The sequence below is a fragment of the Drosophila obscura genome, unplaced genomic scaffold (assembly GCF_018151105.1).
Source record: "Drosophila obscura isolate BZ-5 IFL unplaced genomic scaffold, ASM1815110v1 contig_4, whole genome shotgun sequence".
Lineage (NCBI taxonomy): Eukaryota > Metazoa > Arthropoda > Insecta > Diptera > Drosophilidae > Drosophila > Drosophila obscura.
The window spans coordinates 9,116,997-9,138,870 of record NW_024542828.1 but is presented as its reverse complement, the minus strand read 5'-3'; the positions used below and the strand labels follow the sequence as shown (position 1 = coordinate 9,138,870).

The 21,874-nt window shown below is 44.0% G+C and overlaps 2 protein-coding genes across 2 annotated transcripts; both read right to left on the bottom strand.

Moving 5' to 3' along the window:
- Positions 1 to 3,261: 3,261 nt before the first annotated feature.
- Positions 3,262 to 4,026, bottom strand: LOC111067024 (low choriolytic enzyme). Its single transcript, XM_022356047.2, has one exon. It carries the CDS (start codon positions 4,024 to 4,026, stop codon positions 3,262 to 3,264), a length of 765 nt encoding a protein of 254 aa, XP_022211739.1.
- A 2,274-nt stretch (positions 4,027 to 6,300) lies between these two features.
- LOC111065508 (protein fem-1 homolog CG6966) lies at positions 6,301 to 21,628 on the bottom strand. Its single transcript, XM_022353726.2, has 5 exons — positions 21,447 to 21,628; positions 8,336 to 8,696; positions 7,650 to 8,250; positions 6,764 to 7,583; positions 6,301 to 6,692 (listed from the first exon to the last, which is right to left on the bottom strand). Exons 1-5 carry the CDS (start codon positions 21,504 to 21,506, stop codon positions 6,507 to 6,509), a joined length of 2,028 nt encoding a protein of 675 aa, XP_022209418.1. The 5' UTR covers positions 21,507 to 21,628; the 3' UTR covers positions 6,301 to 6,506.
- Positions 21,629 to 21,874: the final 246 nt, after the last annotated feature.

The following is a 21,874-nucleotide window of genomic DNA, read 5'->3' as shown; positions in this document are numbered from 1 at the left end:
TGGGGGCATATGGAATTTCCAATTACCAACTCTTTTCTTGACACATCGCCACAATAACCCGGATGCGGATCCATTCAATAACCCTTTTCCAGCGAACTGACAATAAGTTGATTGACCCATCCCACCTGTATAGTGCGCCTCGGGTGCATATTTATCCATTAGGCATTTCCTAATTATATCATAATTAAATTGAGATCCACAAGCGATAACCAGCGAAGAACACCCGCTGACCAATGGCCGCATGGATGCCGAGACCACAACAAAGTTAAATAAAAACCTAACAATAAATAAATACAACAATGAGCCCAGCCCATCGCTGCCCACCCGTTGCTTGCGCTCCACGCAGCCACCCCTAGACCACCAAAACCACCCAAAACATGAAGCCTCACACCCCACCCCACCCCACACCACTCACCCCACAACCACTTCCGAACAATGACACAATTGTGTGGGATTTTTTGTTCGTACTTATCGTATGCTCGTATGCTATTTGGGGGGCATTACACGATTATCGGTGTTAACTAGACAATAAAATAAGAAATTATCGGATAATTAGCTCATAAAATTAATCGGTTTTACCTTTCCTCTTCCTCGATTGCTATTCGATTGTTGTCTGTTTGATTGTTGATTTTGTGGTTTCGAGCCTTGTCTCGTTGTCTCTGCGGCTAGCTGCTTGGCTGATTGATTGAATTTTAATTGGTTTTGTTGTTTACTGAAAAGTTTTGCAGCTGCAAGCTGACAATTTACCAGTTTCTGTCTGCCACAATTAAAAGAATTTTATATTCAGGGTTTTCTTTCACATCTCTACAAAAGGCGTAAAAAGTATTGCTTTATCCCCTTTTATCCGGACGCGGGCGGGGATTGAGTTAGGTTGTGTGTTTCAGGGACAGTCCATGAGCGTGAGGATATCTCAGCCGTGTGATTTCTGCGTTTAATAAAAATGTCTCGCCCTCCCCAGCTTTTATGCAAATTTGTTTCTGGTTAAGCAGAATACGACCCTAATTTATGTGTGCCCCAGAGGGGGTGGGGCGGGCGCCTAAGCCCAGCCACAGCCAAAGTTCAAACGCAAAAGTTCAAATGAGGGAAAAATGGTAACATTTTCCGCGAAATTTAAAAAGGAAAAACAAACTAAAAGCGCCTTTACAATTATTTCTTAAAGCTGAACGCAAAAAAAAACCAAAAAAAAAACCAAAAACAAGAACTGTTAAAAGTTATGCCAGTGACGACCTTCAGGGCTGCTGCTGGAAGCTGCTGGCCACCAAACAAACTGAAAACAAAGTTGAAATAATATTTTGGTATTTTTTGTTTGCTCTGTACAGTGCGAGTATTCCACCGTTATGCGGCCTTGACTGATGGGCTGGTATATGGGATGGGTTGGACCGTTTTGCGGTCAGGCAGGCAGGCAGGCAGTCAGGAAATAAAGAAAGAGTAAAAGGTGAGAATGTAACAGCAGTTCGAGTGGAGTATATACATATGTCCATGTCCATTAACAATGGTGGGGCTTAGTGTTCCTGTGTTTTAATGTATATTTTGTTTTTATTTTATTTAGTTTTGGGCAATTCGATTATTCATGGATTATTCGTGGGGGGCACTGTCGCACATTTCGCTCGTACATATTTCCGTTATTCTCGTTTCTTGTTTCACTCGAGTGTTGCATATTTTATTTGCATGGCACGCCATCGCTCCGCTCCACTCCGCTCATCGCCGCTCTGTTCTGCCCTGCTCCGTGTGTGTGCTTTCACGTTGCGTGCTCGGCTTTATACATTTTTCGCTTTTTGGCTTATTTATTATTTAGCGTTAGTGCACATTGAACAACTTTTACTATCAAGCTGCTGCTCGTCGAGTGTGGCTTTAACCGTTACCGTTACCGTTACACCGCCTGCCGCACCTACATGTATGTGGATGCGTTGGGCTTCACTTGTATGGGTTATATTGAGGTTGGCTGTTGGCTGGTTGTCCTTTCACCGAACGACAGAGTACCGCTGGCACGAACCGAACGAAACGAATGCACTAAATACACTGAAAGCCACGCCGAACGACTCGTCTGGCGATGGGCCAAAACCAAGCCAAAGCTCCTTCAAACGATGGCAAACGAGCGACAGAGTTGGAGCAAATGGCGTGCTGGTGGTGGTCGGTCGTGCGTGCTTCTGGGAGAGAGCTTTTCGCGCCCAGCACCACAGTGGGACGAAGGTTAGACAGCATGCGGCGCCTGGCTTCCAGGTTCGGCTTTCGCTCTTCTTTCGAACTTCCCATGAAGCTCTCCCTTAAATTTGGGACTCTCTTTTTTGAGGGCAGCATTTTATGGACATTTGTTGGCATATTTACACTGCCCTGTTACCCTTTTCGCACTTCGCTCAAGATGATGTTCACAATGGCTCGGCTCGGCTCACACGATTAATTGTCGTCGCTTTAAGGTGGCCTTGCAATAAATACAGGCACGAAAGATGTGGCAGGAAAAGGGGAAGGGTCCACAGCTAAAACACACACAAAATTGCACGCAAATGTCGTGGAAGAGGGAGAACACTGTCCAAATAGGCAGCTTCAGACACTCGCCTTGCTGAAGCACTTAGTTGAGCATTAAGTGCCTCAGATTTGGATTGTATTCCTCCGCCTGCCCGCTACCCTACATTTATTCTGCTGCTGCTGCTGCTCCTACTACTGCCACTCCTCCTGCTCTTGCTTCTGGCTGGGCTGTGCTGTCTGTGAAGTTAACTGACACTTACACTTGCACTTCCCTGAAATCAAATGCATTCGAGTTCGGGTTTTTGTTGAGGCCAGGCACTGTTTGAAGAGGCTTGAAAGCGCCTCCACCAAAACTAACAGGCAATGAAGCTTTGGCCATAATCGAGTGGCAATGGGAATGGCAATGAGAATAGGGATTAAGGACTAAAGACCTTTGATCCATAAACGTTTATCAGAGACCAGCTTAAGCGCAGCAGTAGTCCGAATTTCGACAATAGGTACATCGATTTATTTAGTTCTTTTGTGCAGTTTTCAATGCAGTGATGAATATTCGATTCAGCAGGTACGCCTGTGTGCAATGTTTTACCTTCGCTTTAAGACGCTCTGGCCAAATGAATGGTGTGGAATAAATGAATTATTTTGACTACGCACAGACACTATATACGCCCGCCCTTGAGGCAATCGAATCGTCAATTTATCGTGAGCCAGAATGGGCCTGCCCCCACAAACATATGGATATCTCTGCAAATAGCCCAATTTTATTACCAATCCAAGTCCTTGCCACCATTTTCGGGCCGTCTAACACTTGTACATTAAACGAATCTTGGTCCAATCGCCCTCGGATGGGCCGCGTACCTGCCCCATATCGCGCTCCACCGGCTTGCCGTCCACCAAGGCCCGAATGGTGGGCTTGGAAGGGTCCTTGGCGAAGGCGTTCTTTGCATAATGCATTACGCTGTCGTAGTCGTAGGGAACGTTGTAGGTGGTGGTCGAATTCATGGCCATGAACTGCGACCAGTACTTGCGTGGAATGTTGTCGTACTCGATCTGAACGTACTCATGGCGATCGGGGCGACTCTGCTCGTGGAAGAGACCGAGCAGGTGGAGCGTCTCGTGCTGGATCACGGCGGGCATGGTGAGGCAACGCGCGTTCAACTGGACATCGTGGGAGCCAAATGGTATGGGATTATAGCCCACCCGGGTGCCGCACATGTTCGGCGACTTTTTGAAGTACACATAGCGACGGCCAGCGGGCGGGGAGGCATTTATCTCCTCGAACTGCACACACGTCTGCTCGTTGAAGCTGGACATGGCCGTGCGGACATTGGCCACCTCCTGATCGCTGTAGTCCCCGGAAATGCGGTAGTATATCCTGTTGCCGGGCCATCGCTGAAACTCCGACTTCAAGGCGTTGCGTGTCTTCGCCTCGGCCTGCTCGTCATCCACATGGATCTCGTTGTAGTAGTTCTCGTAGGACTCGATTCCCTCTTCAGTTGCCACCAGACGGGGTCCGGGTACGGCCACAACTAGCACCACGAACAGGCAGCCCAATGCAAACAACATCTCTTCGGTGTGTGGCCAAAATAGAGCTCGGATTCGGTTTTTATAGGCTTACGTTCAAAATAAATTATCAGTTTTATTTCTGCATTAAAATTGTTCTTTAAATTACTTAACACTAGGTTAGGGCTAGGGTTTTTGGATAAGAAAACCCACCTACAATTTACACTCGGTTCGGGCACACTTTTACACTGTACAACAAAATTAAGGCTGTTCATGTGGACCCACCATAAAGATGAGTAGTGTAAGAAATCAGCTTTGGTTAGGGTTTATTTTCTTATATTTTTACCAGTTCTTTAAGTTTAAGATTAGGGACAGATCATTGACTTTGGACACTGAAATAAAATCTATGAAAATTTTCAGCCATCAAGGATTGAGTTGTGGATTTAATAGAAATCAGCTAACTTTTGGCTCCATGTTACATATGTCTCTTGTGGAACTAAGAGCTAATCAATAAATAAATATAATAAAAATATAAATCATAAATAAATAAATAATCTTCCATTATTTTGCTGCATAGTGTAATTGGCCCAACCAAACACATGGTCAAACACTGTCAATTACATGGCTGGCTTGCACTTCTATTATTTTGCATAGCTTAGCATGGATAGATACAATAAATACACAGCATATGCAACCGCCTTTGATATCGCATTGCATTTGAATCTATTTACACTGGTGACTGGAAAAGGCCTAGGCACTTGCATAGAAATCTGCATTAAGTGAATGTTCCTTATCGAATTGGTTTGGCCAAGCTCAAGACCCTGAGATCCATTGAAACTTTAATTTAATTTTCTATGGCCTGAATTGTATAATTGAAAATAAATAATAAATAAAATAATAATAAATAATAAATCGAGCTTGATTCTTTTATTGGTTACTGAATATACAAACCATATTATATGGAGAATCAAAAATTCAAGCAACACACTCACGGAGCCCATTATTTGTTACTGTAACACTATTCCTGGCCGCCACTGTGCATGCACTTTATGCTGGCCACTACTGTGCATATGCAAGAGTCTTCTCTTCGCTGTTCGCTGTACGTATTGGTGGGCTTATCAGTGCATTTCTTTTGCTGTATTCCAGCCCCTGGATCGTCTTGAATTTCGATTTTGATGGATACTCTTACAGGTTCGGGCCACAAGTATTAGAACACATGAAAGTTGTTTAATTTTTGGAAGAACTTCCTTGGTAATATTTTTCCTTGAAGCTATGATTGTTAATGATTGTTAATGCTACTATAGACGACTGCTACTGGTGTGTACATCAGAGCACTGCAATGTGCCATTTTGCGCACCCTAAAACTTATTTTGGACGTCAGTGTAAGTTACGTTGGCTGCATTTCACAGCTGTCACTTTCTTTTAGACAGCACTGTACCATACTTCGTTGGCAGCTTTGATCAACTTTGCTAGTTCCACGTACTGGCACACTTTCCAGCCACCAATGTTTTCTTGCCACGCACTCAACAGTGCCCTCTTTTTAGCCACCAGTGTGCCACCAGCCACCTTCCACTGCGCTCTCAGCCCATTCCTGCGATCTGTATTCAGTACAGATAAGTCAATTAAGTTGTGGGGGGGGGGGGGAAGTCACCAATGAATGATTATTCGATTGTTAATTACAATTTGTATATTTGCAAAATTTAGTTCTTCTTCTCGCCTGTAAACATCACTTAAAAGTCGGTCGTTTGTTTTTTTTTGTTTTTGTTTTGTTGTTTTTTTTACATTTTCTTGATTTCTGTTTTTTTTGGTCATAAACACTAAATACTCGTTACGCATATAACAAATTTGGGGCCGCGCGCGGGCGGGCGTGTTCACAGCAGCTTTGAGGAGTCGCCGGCATGGCAGCCAGTCAGGCGCTGGCCGTGTGGGTTAAGCTGCTCGAACACGCCCCGAACGCTGCGGCACGGTACACATAATATTATATTAATCATAATTCATACACATTAGAATAGCAAGAACACATAGTTAAGATAGAAGAAGGCTTCAAACACATATTTTGCAAGCAAAATTCTAAGACAGCATTTTACACTCTCTCTCTCTCTCTCTCTCTGTCTGGTTCTCCTCTGGTTCTCTCTGGAACTTGGAACTTCTGTCGTTGTGTCAATTCGTTAGACATTGTCCTGATCCTGTGCGGCTCTCGGAGCGGGGAGCGGGTAGCGGCAAGCGGCATCCAGGATACAGGCACTTTGCTTGCTTTTTGCTTTGATCACAAATCAGTTCCTAGTCAATTAGTAACGCTCTCCTCTCCATCGGGGCCGCAGCTCATCGTCATCATCGTCATCGTAGTTCTCTCTCCATCTCTAAAATGTACACGCTTAGACAGTAGTCGCAGTAGTCGTAGTAATAGATACTATAATAGTGGATGGCGGGCGGCCGGTCGGGCTGGCGGGCTTGCGGGCAGGCGTGTGATCGATTGATCGAGCGTGTGAGCGATCGAGTGAATTGAGTGTGTGTCGACTCTCGTCCAGTCCACGGCTCTCCCTCTAGTGCAGCTCGATGAAGTCGTAGAGCGTCTCCGGCACCGTACCCTCGTAGTGGATGTCGTGCCGCTTGATGCTTCGTGCTGCCAGGCACGCCAGCGTCGTGTACTTCATCGGATCGATGATCTTGTGCATGGGCGTGGGACCCAGCAGGCTCTCGAATGTCTCGCCAGCAAAGTTTTTCGTGTCCTATTTGGGCGGGATTGGGCGAGAGATTAGCAACGTGCCAAAGGGAATAGCCAACAGCCAACTCTACTCACCAGATGCGCTCCACCCTCGAGCAGTATGTGCGCCAAGGGCTCCACATACGGCTGCAGTGTGGCCGCCAGATGCAGCGGCGTGTTGCCGGCATCGTCGATGGCATTCGGATCGGCGCCCACCTCCAGCAGGGCCTTCGCCAGCGTCGTCGATGGGAACTGGCAGGAGGGATAGCGACCGGCCAGGGTGCCCTCGCGATAGCAGGAATAGTGCAGGGCCGTACGGTCGAAGCGCACGCGCACCTTGAGACGATTAAGCCGATAGAGAGCGCCCATCACCTGGAGGCGCATCTCCGGACTGAGGCTCTCCGTGTCCAGCAGCGAGCTGAGCAGACAGCCAATGTGGATGGCACTTATCATGGTGCGACTGAGGGCGTTCGGGTCGTGATTGCAGTCGTGCTGATGCGCCGACAGCAGCGTTGTGGAGGCGGTGGTGGCGGAGGTCGCCGAAGCGGAGGACGAGGCTGAGGAAGACGAACAGGATTTGCTGGCGGCCAGCAGCTGCTGCTGTGGCTGTTGCAGCAGCTGCTGCTGCTGCTGTTGCTGCTGCTCCAGATTGAAGGCCTGTCCGCGTTCCACCTCCTTGACGGCCTTGTAGAAAATGGTCAGCATGCCATCGGCCTCGATGGGCGGCACGACTCGGCCACGCGGCAGCAGGCGTCCCGCCTCGACCAGCATGAAGCTGAACAGCTCGGCGAAGGAGAGCAGCGACGACTGTGTCATTGGGCTGAGCGGCTGCAGGATCTTCTGCTGCATTGTCAGGGCGTACGACCAGAGCTCTATGCAGCGATCGAAGCGTCCAGCGTCGGCATAGTGGGCGCCCCTACAAAAGGAAAACAGAAGCTGTAGCAGAGGCCGATATTTCATCGAGAGATGGGGGAGAACCCACCTGAATCTGATGTAGTAGCTGGTGTCCGGATGCGTGGGTCCCAGGATGCGCTGTCGTATGACCAACGCCTGCATTCGCATCTCATCGGGATCCAGCACCATCTCCTCCAGCTCCTCCACGCTGGTCACCTCGCGCACCATCTCGTAGGCTGGCACTGGCTCCTGCACCTTCTTGGTCAGCGGCGGTTCCACATTGCGCTCCTCGAGCGCTCGCCGCCACAGATTGAGTGCGGCGGCCATGTCCCGCTTTCTGTCCACATACGTGGCACCCAGCAGCTCCAGGGCATGGATGCGCGACTCGCGACTCACGCAGGGCAGCGTGATCAGGTGCTCCACAATGGGCATGTGGCCGGTGACACTGGCCGCCAGCAGCGGCGTCATTCCATAGTAGTCCACATCCATGGTGGCGCCATGCTTCAGCAGCAGCTGCAGGATCTGCAGGGAGCCCGATTCGGCGCAGTCGTGGAGCGCAGTGTTGCCCTTGACGCTGCATCGATTGACATCTGCGTTGAGCGAGAGCAGGTACTGGGCGATGCGGTAGTGTCCCTTGTAGCAGGCGATCATCAGGCAGGTGTGTCCATGTCGATTCGCCACCTCAAAGTCTGTCAAAGGAATGCAGCAAAATGGGCTTAGCAACTGAAAGGGATTATATTCATGCGGTGGGGGGGGCCACCGGGCAGTACTCACCCGCTCCATGATGTACCAGATACTTGACTATCTCGTAGTGTCCGTCGAAGCAGGCCGCCCTCAGGGGCGTTGAGTTCGTTCGCGTCGTACTGTTCACATTCGCCGCCCTGCGCACCAGCATCTTGACAATGCCCAGATGTCCGGCGGCGGCGGCACACCACAGCGGCGGTGCATCCTCGATGGGCTCCCCGTCGAAGCTCACGGAGCCCACCTGCTCCACATTGGCGCGACACTTTGTCAATAAATATTCTACAATATCGTAGTGTCCGTTGCGGCAGGAGATGACCAGCGGCGTGGCTCCGTTCACTTTCGCCGATATGAGGCTGCCCACCTCGCTGGAACTTTTGTTGTACAGGGTGGCCTGCAGGCGAGAAGAGCATAGAAATATCTTACTTAGTCGCAGGGTTTAGGTAATCAGTTGATTGTTCATTTTTGATTAGAATTTATTAGAAAATCCATTAAATCGTCGGTGGAAAGCCAATAAAGTGAAGGTCTGTTTGCCAGCCTTTGAAGAGCGGTTCAAGAGCGGTTCAGGGGCGGGTTCAGGGTCTGGTTTGGATATGGAAATATTGTTTAAAAAGCAAACAGCAGGCAATTGGATACTTTTCGGGTTACAAAAGCCTTTGGAGGTGCTTAAAATCTAGCAGTAAAATCGGTATGCATCGATTGATCAAAATATGAATACCGAAAGCACACTATAAAGCGCTCCAGAGTGGCTCAGGCTCAGGCTTATATATCACATAAAATCAGCGACAGTTTTTATTTGAAACTTGTTCAGGGGTAGAACATTTTTTGCATATATTTCTGGGCTTTTTTCTCTGAATGTATAGAGTCCAATGACATTGACATCTGGTTCTTAGGCTCGAAAGATTATATTTTTACTCCTCCAAATCAGAACTCGAATCTGCAGCTATCGCGTTTCAAGCGTTATCTATCGCATGTTAAGCCTGTTCCATGATCAAGTTTTGAGTACTATTTCAAAGGCATTGCCGATAATGTCAACAACAAATTCCTGAGTATTGTAAGTAAACATTTAATAATCCTATCAGCTACTGTCTGCTCTCTTTCTCCCTCTTTATCATCAAAATACGCTGCTGGTTATCAGCTGTTATTTGTATTATTTATCTGTCTATAGGTTGCCCTTGATGCAAATCCTAATCTGCTAAACAATTCCAATTATGAACGATTCGATCAATGAGAAAAAAGTAAAGCGGAATAATAATTTATAATTGGCTAGCCCAGCCATAAATATCAAAAAAATCTATGACGAACAAAGCCAACAAGTGCTGGGGGGGGATCGAACGCAACGGGAGAACCGAACCTGAGCGTAGAGATAACGACTGGCACTGCGACTGGGTGGGGTAAGACACACACGAACAGTGACAGAGATAAGCCAAACGAGAAGGCAAAGCAAAGCAAAGCAAAGAGAGAACGCGAGCGAGATGGCGAGCAATCAGCTGAGAGCTCTTCCAACTGTTGCTGCTGGTGCTGCTGCTGCTGCGGCTGCTGCTGTTGTTGCTGCTGTTGTTGGGTGTCTGTCGTCTGGCATGCTAATTATATTTCTATTTTATTGATTTCGCTGCGGTTGCGCTGTTGTTTTTTCCTATTTGCCCTCATGCCAATTTTAAATTGAAATTCATTTATGTCAAACGTGTTTCATTTTTTGCCTTATGCTAATTATGATGTTTGCCGGCGCGTGCAAAAGGGGAAGGGATGACGGGAATAGGGAATAAAAAATAATTTTCATTTAATTTTGAAAATATTTTTTTTTAATCGCTGCCCATAAGTTTCTGATTGGCAATAAAACAGGAAAGCAAAGCATGTTCTTTTATGTCATACATACTGTGTACATATGTATGTAGATGTATATGTATCTCCTGTGTACGTTATGTCATCCCATTTTAAATTAATTTACGTTTAATCTGCCCATGGATCAATAGAAGTTGCTACAACAAAGGAGACCCCCTGTTCTTAGCTTCGATTGATGCCAAATGACATTGCTACGCTGTAGAAATTGTCCCCCAAACAAACGGACACATCTGTACGGGAACTGTGCAAGTTTCAACTTGCAAGAAAGCTTTCACTTTCACAGGCAGAACTAAATTTACTTTCAGGAAACAGGAAAGCCAGTCTTGGCCCCCCACCCATCAGCGCTCCATTTAGAACAATTCCCACAGAGACGAAAAACCAGAAGTTCAGCCACATGCGAAAAAGGAGATAAGCGGCAAGTGCAGTCAGAAGAGAGGCAGGCACAGAGAAGCAGATAAAAGATGCCAACTACTGCTACGAAGAGAGGGGAGGAGAGGGGGACAGACAGGGGCACAGGCACACCGGCAAAAGACCTTGTGAATGCCGTGCGCTGCTTCTAGTTTTTATTGTTATTCTATTTCCTTCACGCTTTCTTCTCACACAGTAAGCACACGCTCTGCCCACCCCACTGCCATTCGCAGATCTCTCTCTCTCTATCTAAAAGTTCTTGCCAAGTGCAGGGTGTATTAGTGATGAGGTGCGGTGCCCCTCTCTTTATTTCTCACGCACTAAATATGGTAAATGCAACCTCTGTCTCTTCATCTCTAACAGTACACTTATCATTACCTCCGACTTGCTTCTTTTCTCTTTTCTTCTGCCAATGAAAATACCAAGAAAGCTTCTTCGTTGACTTCCTGCTTTCTCTCAACAGCCTTTTACTTTTGGCATTGCGCTTTGTCCCGATCTTTAAACGACGTCACACGACAGCGGCCACATTCTTTGTCTTAGCCCCACTCTACCCCTGCCATTTTCACACCCCCCTGCCCAAGCGCGAGCATCGATCAGCGCCTCGTGGCGCGTGACAAGCAAAAAATAAGAACTAGACCAAAAATATAAAAAGGAAAGCACACAAAAGCAAATTAAAGCCACATTTTTTGGCAACAAAATAAAGCGGAAAATTTATTTTCAAAATAAACGAATATTGAAATGTCTTTTGGGCCAAGGAAAGGAAAACGCAGTGCAAACGTCAAACGTAAATTGAACAATGAAAATTACGCATTTATTTTTGCCTGACATTAAGAGAGAGAGGGAGGGAGAGAGTAGCAACAATCCGTGAGAGCTTGAAGATACTCTTTAAACATAAAAAAAGAAGCTTTATGTTTGTGCGATTAGAATAAATAAATAAATAAATAATTAAATAAAAAATTAAATAAAAAATAAATTAAATAAAATAAATAATTAAATAAATAATTAATTTATCTATTATTTTATGGCGTTTCAGAAATATCTTGAAGTTTTACCCGATTTTCAGAGAACCAAATTACGCGGTGAAGCATTTAAAGGTTTCAAAGATGCTTTAACCTGACCATTAAATATTGCAGTGAAATTATGTATATTTCTACGATTGCAGCATACCCCTTTCACACTCCCAGTAGCGGGTATAAAGCCAACCAAAGTAGTGGTGGCTCATCCGTCGAGTCATTTTCCATTCCCTTGTCGGCTACTCAACTTTTCGCTTTCATAGACAGGCGACACGTATGCCCCAAAGGGGAGATCTGCTGATCATCATCATCAGCAGCAACAGCAACTGAAGCAACAGAAGCAACAGCAGCAGCAACAGCGCAGCTGTTCGTTCTCTTCTCTTCCGCCTTTTGCTCAATTATGATTAAAGCTCCGTCTGCGATGAATCAGCCTTAGTCACTCCTCTCCCCTGTCTTTCTCTCCGCCCGGGCGGAGGGAGGGTGACCTTGTTACTTAAGCCCGATGCCGAAAGCTTCAAACGAAATGAAAAGTCCATCTGACAATGGCAGAGGGGCGGCCCCTGTGGCACACAAAGCAAATGGCACGTAAGCCAAGGGGGGGCGGACAGGGCAGGCAGACGCACCGGATATGGCAGCGGATAAGGCAACGGAGCAGACATGGAGCTGGAAAAATCAATCAATTGTGTACGGGTCGCTCAACATAATGCCATAATAGATATGACCCCAACGATTGTGGTTCAGTGGCCTCAATGTCCAGCCAGCAATTGGGCATAGGAAATGATGGGAAATGCCGCACTTGTCTTTTCACTCTCATTTAATTATGATAAGTAGGTAGATGGCTGTGTGGCATAATAAGCAACGGTGGGAAAATGGCAATAAGATAATTGCCTAGAACCAATAAATAAATAAAATCCCTTCTGGTATGACTAATTAAGCAAAATAAATAAAAGTTCTTTCCAAGAATTATTGTTGCCATTCCCATTGAGACTCACCAGAAATTCCCCCAAAACAGCCGCAAAGTTCCCCCCACACACGTCGAAATAAATAAAAATCAAATTTTGGTTAAGCAAGAGACATCGGAAGGGGGAGCAGCGGTAGGTGCAAAAGGAGAAATGCAATAAGCCAAGTAAATTTATGACTTAATTTCAGCAAAAATTGCTTCTTGCAAACAGAAACAAAAGCGTAAATTTTACTTCCCGAAAACGAAACAACAAAAAAAACACGAAACAAAAATGAAAATAAATTTTCTTGTTAATATGGATTGTTTGGCAAATTGTGAAAATGTGTAAACAAGCGGCAGCAACATAAATACGACAACAACAACACAACAACAAACGATTTCCGACTGCAAGGTTGTGCTGTGCGATACTCTCATATATTTGTTTTTGCTCATTTCGATGTCAAAATGAAAATCCAGATGAGAGTGGAAGCACCTTGGGACCACATTTTACCGCTATGAACAAATGTCAGCGGCAAAACGCGGCCTAAACACAGCGATTAATTAGACAAAAAACAACAACAACAGCAACAGCAGCAACAACAGCCACAAAAGATTGTTCATTTCCGTGTAATAAACAATAAACACCACTTTCCATTGTTGTTGTGTGAATTTGTTGGTTTTTGGTTGTTCGTTTCTAGCTTTTTGATCAATTTTCGAGTGGAGTTCATAGTTCCCCCCCCTTTACCCGTGTGCTGCTCCCACCCTGCTGCTGCTGCTGCTGGATCTCTGAACACACACGCATAATTTATGATAATTTTGACATTGAACGAGTTCAATGTCGATGATATGCACAAGTAGTAGACAAACGCTTTGGATTCCAATTCCGATTCCGATTCAAGTTCAGACGTCGCGGTCTTGGTCATCCAACTTTTGGTTCAATTTTTGGATGCCGTTCAACCGTTGCTCCATCGCTCCATCGCCGTTCGTTCAGCTGTCGCTGACGTCGCCTGGCCATGCTCTCGGGGCTCGACATTCAAATCAGACATGTCCAGTCCCCCGTCCACCCGTACCGTCCCGTTCAATCCGTTGCTGACTCAAATTATTTGGTTTATTTGTTAGCTAAGCCATGACAGTGCCGCGACTGCGCAGCCCGCTCAAGGGTGCAGACGACAGCGGGGGAGCAGCAGCAGCACAAACAGAAGCAGAAACGCAGCAGCAGCGGCAACACTTCCACAAAGAGTAGTGCTGCCCATTTAGAGTCAGAAATCTAGCCAGAAAGTAGCTGCGGCACAAACAGCAGCAGAAAGAGAGTATTATTTGAATTTTCGATGATACAATTTCTTAAGGTATAAGTTTAATAAATAAAGAAAAAAAAAAAAAAAATAAAAAAAACTATTTTTAAGATCTGAAACTATAGGTTTTAACGGGTTTGGTATTAGATTTTACATGGAAAGATATTTTATTTAATTTTAATCAAATCAAATTTTAATCAAACTCAATAACTAAAAAAAATATAGTTATAAAAACTATACTTCATTTTGTTTGGCTATTTTGAATGCTAGATTAATCTCCATTTGGCAGCTCTGGGCCCACTTTTTTGAGGTCAACGGTGCTTTTAACGGCGCATCCGATGAGCAGCCATCATTCGTGGGCAGAGGCGGGAGTCGATAGGTGACGATGGATGAACAGAAAACAAAAGCTCGCTCATTGAAAGGGTTCACATTGAAGCACGGCAGAGAGGCAGTACAACAGAGAGTCAGAGGCAGAGGCAGGGTCGAGGTCAAGGTTGTTTGGTGGCGGTGGTGGTGGTGGGGTTTAATGTGTGTATGGAAAAATACAAAATCAGTTAATGATATGGAAAATTTGACTAAATTATCATGAACTTGAATGGCTATCCCATGGCTTCTTTTAGCCAGCGGCAAAGCAGACATTCAGACATTCATTTATCGATGGTCTATGGGAAGGGGACAAACAAAAACACAGATAAGAGTTATCCAACGAGTCTACAGATAAACGACTCAATAAACAAAACTCTTGTTCTGCAGATTTACAATTTTATAAGTATTTTATAAATACGGCTGCGTTCTTTCATCTTAGCTGCTTTCGCTCCCTGTGGTTTGTTGTTTTAGTTAATCGTGCATTGAACCTGACAAAGGGGAAGGGAAAGGAGGAAGAACAAGGAGGTAATGCAGTGCTATCAGAAGGTTCAAGACGCCAATAGCCTTGCGAAATTTTAATTTCTATAAAGATTTGTCTGTGGATATCATGAGAATAGAACATGCACCATGCGAATGACCGCCACTTCGCCACAGAGGAAGATCTTAAGAAAGATTTACTAGAAAGAGCAAGAGCAAGCCTCTTTTCGTAGTACTCTAATATATACATATATATTACTAGAGTACATATATCTAGGTATTTATCAGTACAAAATCAATATGGATCTGGTAGCACGCGTAAGAATTTTGGCATGTTCGCCCTCACCATTTTTATTTTATTATGATTGTCCCCGCCACTCGCCGCATTGAGGCTTTTGGCATCGTAAATAGTTATGATGTGCGATAAAATTGCACTGAACGAAAAATTCGTATACGTAATTGTTTCTGCGTCTGTATTTATTTCTAGGTTACTCGAGTCACAGTCACGGCTAATTACGCGGGTTGTTAAACTTCAAATCCGGATGTCACCTTCAAGAAAATATGTACGTATTATTAGTGCCGACTTGTTGTATGCATATTGTAGTTGTTGTCTCTTTGTTTCTTTGTTTTATTTTTGTGTGGTAGCTAAATAAATGGGGTTCGACAGTCGCTGGTATTGAACGTTTCCACTTCCGAAAAAGTATTTCTGTGCTAAGACTTTTAATATATATTTTAATCCAAATAAATTCTTGCGATTGCTGTGATGCAATCTCCATGTTTAAATTTTGAAAACGTCGTACAAAAACACTTTCAAACGACTGAAAAATGGTTAGCTTAATTAAGAGGTTTTACTTTGGAAGTTAGGCAAATTATTTTATCACTTCCTACAGACCAATACAGACCAAGCCAATAAACTGGTCGAAAGCTTTTAGCTCTCCAAAGTTTCTCAATTCTTGCGAATTTTTCTCTCAGTGCAATCAGAAAAACAATAGTTCTTCGAATTGTAATATTTCAGGGTTTTTTTGCTATGGGAAAAACTGCGTATCATGAGTATAAAGCCATTACAACGAGAGAAGGAGAAGGCGGTAAAGAAAAAGATCTCCATCTCTGCTCCTCTACTGCGGTTTCAATTGTTTGTTATCTTTTGTTGCCGTTAATTGCTGTTGCTCTTCTCTTCTTCTTCTTTGGGGTTTCGGTTCCCTTCGTGTACTCAATAGCCACAGATGCTTGACTCTAGCATATCGTGTGTATTCAGTAAATATTCTCGTACTTACAAACCCCGCCAGAACCCCCAACACAGGCTGCAGCGTGTGTATGACAAAGACAACATCAACAGAGAATTGGAGTCAAAGTAAACCACCAACAGACGGCAAGATTGGCTCTGACCTTACTCACACACCACACACAGATACTCTCGCACTCGCACTCACACTCACACCACTGAAAACTAATAATCAAGAAGCAGTTAAATGGCAAACAAGTAGAAAAAGAAGGCAGGGGTCTGCCCACCCCCGGGCTCCCCCCTACACAGCACCAAGCGCCAACTCAAGCACTGACTCAACCGCGCGCGAGCTCTACTCAAACAAACAAAAAAAAGCCAGCAAAAACGATGCCAGAAAGACAAGTTCGAGTCGCTTTTATTTACCCTTTCATGAAGGATGATTTCAACAGACGATCAAATGCAAGTCCCTTGTTCCCAATTGCTTCACCTGATTTATTATTCAGTGGCTAATACGAATTTTTGGCAGGAATATTCAACAGAAAAATTATTTGATTGCTTGTTCTTTAAAAGCCTATGTTTATGGGCCTGAGGATAGTTCCTAAAGATATTTTGTCTACATGGAAGAAGTGACTATTTGACAAGTTAAATTCAGATCCACTTAGATGGGATGATATTTATTTGAAACAAAAAACTGGCTTAGATGATAAATCCAAAATATTTCTTGCTTCCATGGCTTACAAAGTTCTGAACAATATCATAAGAGTACACATATGTATGTGCATTCGCAACAGACCAAAACAGCAGCAGCAACAGCAACAGTAAATTGCAAGGCACAAGAATCACAACCTCAACCCCAAAAAAAAAACAGCTGTTGACCAACTAAAAAAAATTCACTTTTTCGGTTTTCGGTTTCTCCTTCTTTTTGCATACAACTTAAACTTGTGCAAAGTCAAGAGAAGAAGAAAAAGGAGACTTAAAAACAGAAAACAAAAATTGTACATCGAATTATCTGTAATGTTATGCCTTGGCAAATGTTTTGAAAACGGTCGAAAAACGCTCTGCTGCCTGATTGGGGCTTGAGAAAACATTTTTCTTCAATTTGATTTTCGGACTTTTGCATGTAATTATAAAACACAACACCAATATTAAAATTTAATGAGTCTTACGTGAGAATAATTAATCAGTTTTTAATAAAACCTTGAAGGTTTACAAATGATTATGAACTAAATTGCTGAGGCCCCCCCCTTGATGATAATAAATATCTAATTCTTTGGATAGATTTTGGGAGCTGCTGCCAGAGAAAAACCATATCTTATCTAGCAAGATAGTAAGTGATTGATTGATGCATAACTTAAAAGCAACTAACATAAAATAGATAACTTTAAGCAGGTTTAAAGGTATTTGAAAATTGAATGATTTATTATTCGTTTGGTCAGACTGAAAGGGAAGATTCCAGGAATTCCAGGAATACCTGTTATGAGGTTTGACATATCCCCAAGAATGTAATTACTTAGTATAATGATTGTATAATTCATTGTGTATTTATATCTCTTGCTTGATTTAGGTTTAAATTGTTTTCCATAGGTGTCTGTAAATTATTCTACCTAGATCATTGAACTCTAATCGCTGGACCCTAAGGTTGAGCGTAATAAATTTATTTATAACCTGTTTGCCGTGGAAGTGAGTGAACCTGAGAGTCTTGATCTTGTTCGAAGAGCTTTAATTGTATGAATTTAAATACTTTCAAAGTAGATTAGAGCCCTAATGGATACCGTTTTTCACAGTTCATAATCCCATCCCCCATTCGCATTTGACTGGTCCACTGGTTATGTTCCGTCTGCTCTACCATCGATCTTTTTATGGGGAGATCTTGATCTGAACTTCGTTGAACTACTTCTCAGATACCCCCTACGTGCGCCGTCGCCACGAAGCCTCATCAATCATTCGATCTTAGAGCTGTATCACGTACGGCCAAGAAAACCAAACAAAATGGGGGAAAAAAAAAGAAGGAGGAAGAATCAAGAAATATTTTGTTGTGTGTACTCAACATAAAGTGGCACTCCAACTTCGTAGATGGTTTCTTCCCTCTCTCGATACGAAAGGTGTTGTTTCTGGCAGAGAGAGAGAGAGAGGAGGGAGGGAGGAGAAGCTGTTGTTGTTGTTGTTGGGGGCTGGGGGCTGGAGGTTTCTTATTTTTGGAACAAACATAAACAACGCCGAGAGCAAGAAAAACCAGTTCCATGAGGTTGAGGGGCTGGCTGTATGGCTGGCTAGAACATGTTGCACGTCGAGAAGCCAAGCAGGTTGCTCGACTCTCTCTCTCTCCCTCTGTCAATGCCTCTCCCTTCACATATCTATATGGAGCATTGAGTGCAGTAGCCCCCCAATACTTGAAGCTATTTTTGGGCAACTTCAATATCCCCCCATCCCCACTCACGATTTATATTTATTTATTATTCCTTTGAAGGGGCAGAACACACATACCCCGTACGTCGCTCCTCTTGCCGCTGACTACTGCTCACACACCCCATAAATGACACATTTCCAGGGTCGACAGACCGACCCGTCAGTCAGGAAGTTGAAATAAAAACGAGAACACAGTGCACGATCGAAAGAGTGAACAGAAAAGGGAACACAATTCCAAATTGTAGTCACGTTTGTTAATGTGCTTTGTTTTTACTTTTCAAAGAGGTCAAACACTCGTGGCACCTTTTGTTATTAGAATAATTCGAAGCCGTTTGAGGAGAGCTTAGGGCCCCGCCGAAGCATGAGAGTTTCACCATAGTCCCAATATAAAGAAAGAAAAATGGGATTCAAATTGAAATCTCTTTAATATTTATTCACTTCCCTCTAGCGAGTGTCCACTGTGGTGGGCTGGAGGCTGTGATAGCCAAGCCGAGCCGAGCCGAGCCTTCCCTCAACTTTCGTGTGATTGAACGCTTTCAAGGATAATTGTCAACACAGCGGCAGAAGGTAGAAGCCAAGAAGCACAAAAGCAACAGACAAAAAAAAAACCAGAATGGAACGAACGGCTCTTTGTTCTCTTCCCTGCCGCTGCTTTCCCCCCTCCTCCACACTGCTCTGACGATCGTAATAATAAGCAAAGTGCGTTAGCCTGGTGGGCGTTGCTGGGGGGGGGCATGGCTGCAGCTGCGAGAGAATCCAAGAGATCGAGAGAGAGAGAGGCGAGAGCGAGCAGGTTAATCGAAAAGCCCGTCTCTGACAGACGCGGAAGTGAATTGTGTTCAGTCAGCCTGCCTGTCTGCCTGCCCCGCACGTTGACTTGACGACGTGATTTCCAGCTCTTAAAATTGGCCCGTCCATCAGTTATTAACGTGTTCTGCCACAACGTGGCCCAAATACAAAAACAACAGAGCGAAATAAAATTTGCTAAAAATACCTGCTACGCATTTGGAGCAGTCATCATTAACCAACAAAAGCAACCACAACAAAAAGTAAAGCGAATACGAGCATTGTCTCCACTGATAAGATAAGCGCAGCCAAAGGAAATGATTCAAAGCCAGCGGTGAGGGGAAATGCAAAACAAACACCGGGAAACTCAATACGAAGCGTACCGTTTGTTGGTAGATTTGAAATGGGGCAGAAGCACGCTCGGAGGTGGCTCTAACTTGTGGCCCACCAGTGTCAAGGCAAGCTTGACTTTTGATAGAGCAATGGGGGGAGCACAGTGGAGGCTCCATGGTAACCGAAGTATTAACATCAGAAAATATATGTTACAGAGGGTCACTAAATCAATTAATTTCACGGAAAATATAAGATTTTGGTACCCAATTAAAATATATTTACTCCTATTTAAGTGATACTTTTTTAGAATTTTTATCAGAAGAATTTTTTTCAAGCATGGGCATTCTATGTTACTTTGGTGATGCCTCCTAAAACCCGCAGAATGCTCGATAAATGGCTTCTCCTTTTGTTTAAAGCTAGTTATTAACATAATTCCTTCCTGCCTGATGTGTTTGCAATATGCTAAGCACCACTGTACCCGTAAGTGCATAAGCATAGTCCCACCCATCCCCGCACCACACTGAAACAGGAGAACAGAATAAATTACGGGCAATATTCTACCCATTGATTTCCATTTGCAGCTCGGAATAGCCCCAGCGGAGCTCATTAGCAAGTTTTCCAAGCAAGTGAACTACATGATTTCCATGTCACGTATCATTTGTTGGAAATGTCAGACAAGCTCAGAGAATTAAATGCAGCCACACTTATCATAGCAGATACAGAGTCAGAGTGGCACAGGCCACACTTATCATAAATATGCACACGTCGCAGGCACAGTCACAGGCACAGTCACAGTCACAGCCACAATTATCCAACAACACCCACACCCAACCACCCACACATGCAGCAATAGCCACAGTGCGGGGCCTGCTTCAATGCAACAGCGCCAATTGCAGCAGGTTTTCAGTTTCTGTTTTACTTTAGCACTGCTATACTGCCACTGTATGCCAATGTCAAGCTGGCTGGCTCCCCAGGCATGGTCCCCATAACCAAGGCAGATTCTGGCTCAGGCCCAGACCCAGACGCTGAACTTTTGTTATGCAAAAAGCGGGCTTCAGCCCCAAAAGTATTGCAGTCGCAAGCAAAAGTTTTCAAGCTTCGATACGCCCACAAACACGGTGTTACCGCGAGGCGGGCAAACATATATGTATATATTTGTTATTGTTTGGCGGCGGAGCAATGCATTTAGCGGGTTTTTGCATAAAAGAGCTAGAAATTTAGCTAAGGAAGTCGCGCAGATAACAAGTTCATACTCCTGAGTCGAGTTCCGGCAGCTTTTCGCTTATATATTTTAAAAGTTAAGTAAAATGACTACTTTTTATATTAGTGGAACTGCCAGATTAGGCAAATGTGCAAAAAGAAAACCGGCTAAAATTAAAAACCAGTCCAGTGCACATGCTAAAAAATTAGCATATCATCAAAATTAAAGATGAGCGCTGTTCCTTAGCAACAAAGCTGAATCAACATTACACTTTTATAATATTTCGAATGGTATTGTTTGGCACTGAGAGGCCCTTTGTGATATCTGAGTGACCACTGTGTATCAATTAGCCCCAAATAGGGTGGCATAGAAATACTTTTTCAATGATCTTCAAGAGTTTAATTAATTGTGAATGACCTTTCAGGGTTAAATTCATTTCAGGGTTTTATCTCACTTTCACTTTTGATATGAAACAGTCCATTTTTGCATATGCACAGGGAACAGTGAACATATCTTAATAGAAATCCCCCATTATTTTAGCTTCTTTGCAGCTAGATTTAAATCTTCGACTAGCCATCACTGTGGGCAGAACATGCGCGTGTTCGGCTTACCAGCCAGCGAGAGAGAGAGAGAACGAGAAGGAATTATGTGTGTGTGTTTTGGTGAGAACTTTATTGATTAGTCACAAGGCTAACACTCTGCCAGCTGAGATTTCTATATAATACAATAGTTTGTTGTTAATGTTTCTACTGCTGGCTGCAAGAATTGAAAGCTGTAGCGCTGCTTTCAAGCCAAGCATTTCCACCCACTCACAGACCTCAAAGAGAGAGAGAGGCGTTTTTTTATGTATGAACTCACCTTCAATTGGGGCAGATTATTATCGCGGGCAGCATTAAAAACAATGAATTTATAATCCATTTTGTGTAAGCGCCTTCAGCATAAATCTCTCCGAGTTTTGGGTGTTTTGGGGAACAGGGGACGAGAATATATGTACCAACAAATTCGGCAGCAAAGATTCTTGTTTCTCTTTTTCTGCTTCTGCTTCTGCTGCTTCGGCGAGAGAGATTCGCTTCTTGTGGATGCTGTTGATGTATTTCTTTCGAGTAATTTTATTTCTTTTGCACAAAAGAAGAACTTTCAAACCGCAAATACATGTATAGATTTTTGTACATTCAACAAATTGCAACGTTTTCTTGGCTTCCGTATTTTTATTTTATTTGATTTTCGTGCAATTGCAATTGCAGTTGTTATTTCTTATTTTCTTGCGCACTTTTCTTTCTTTATTC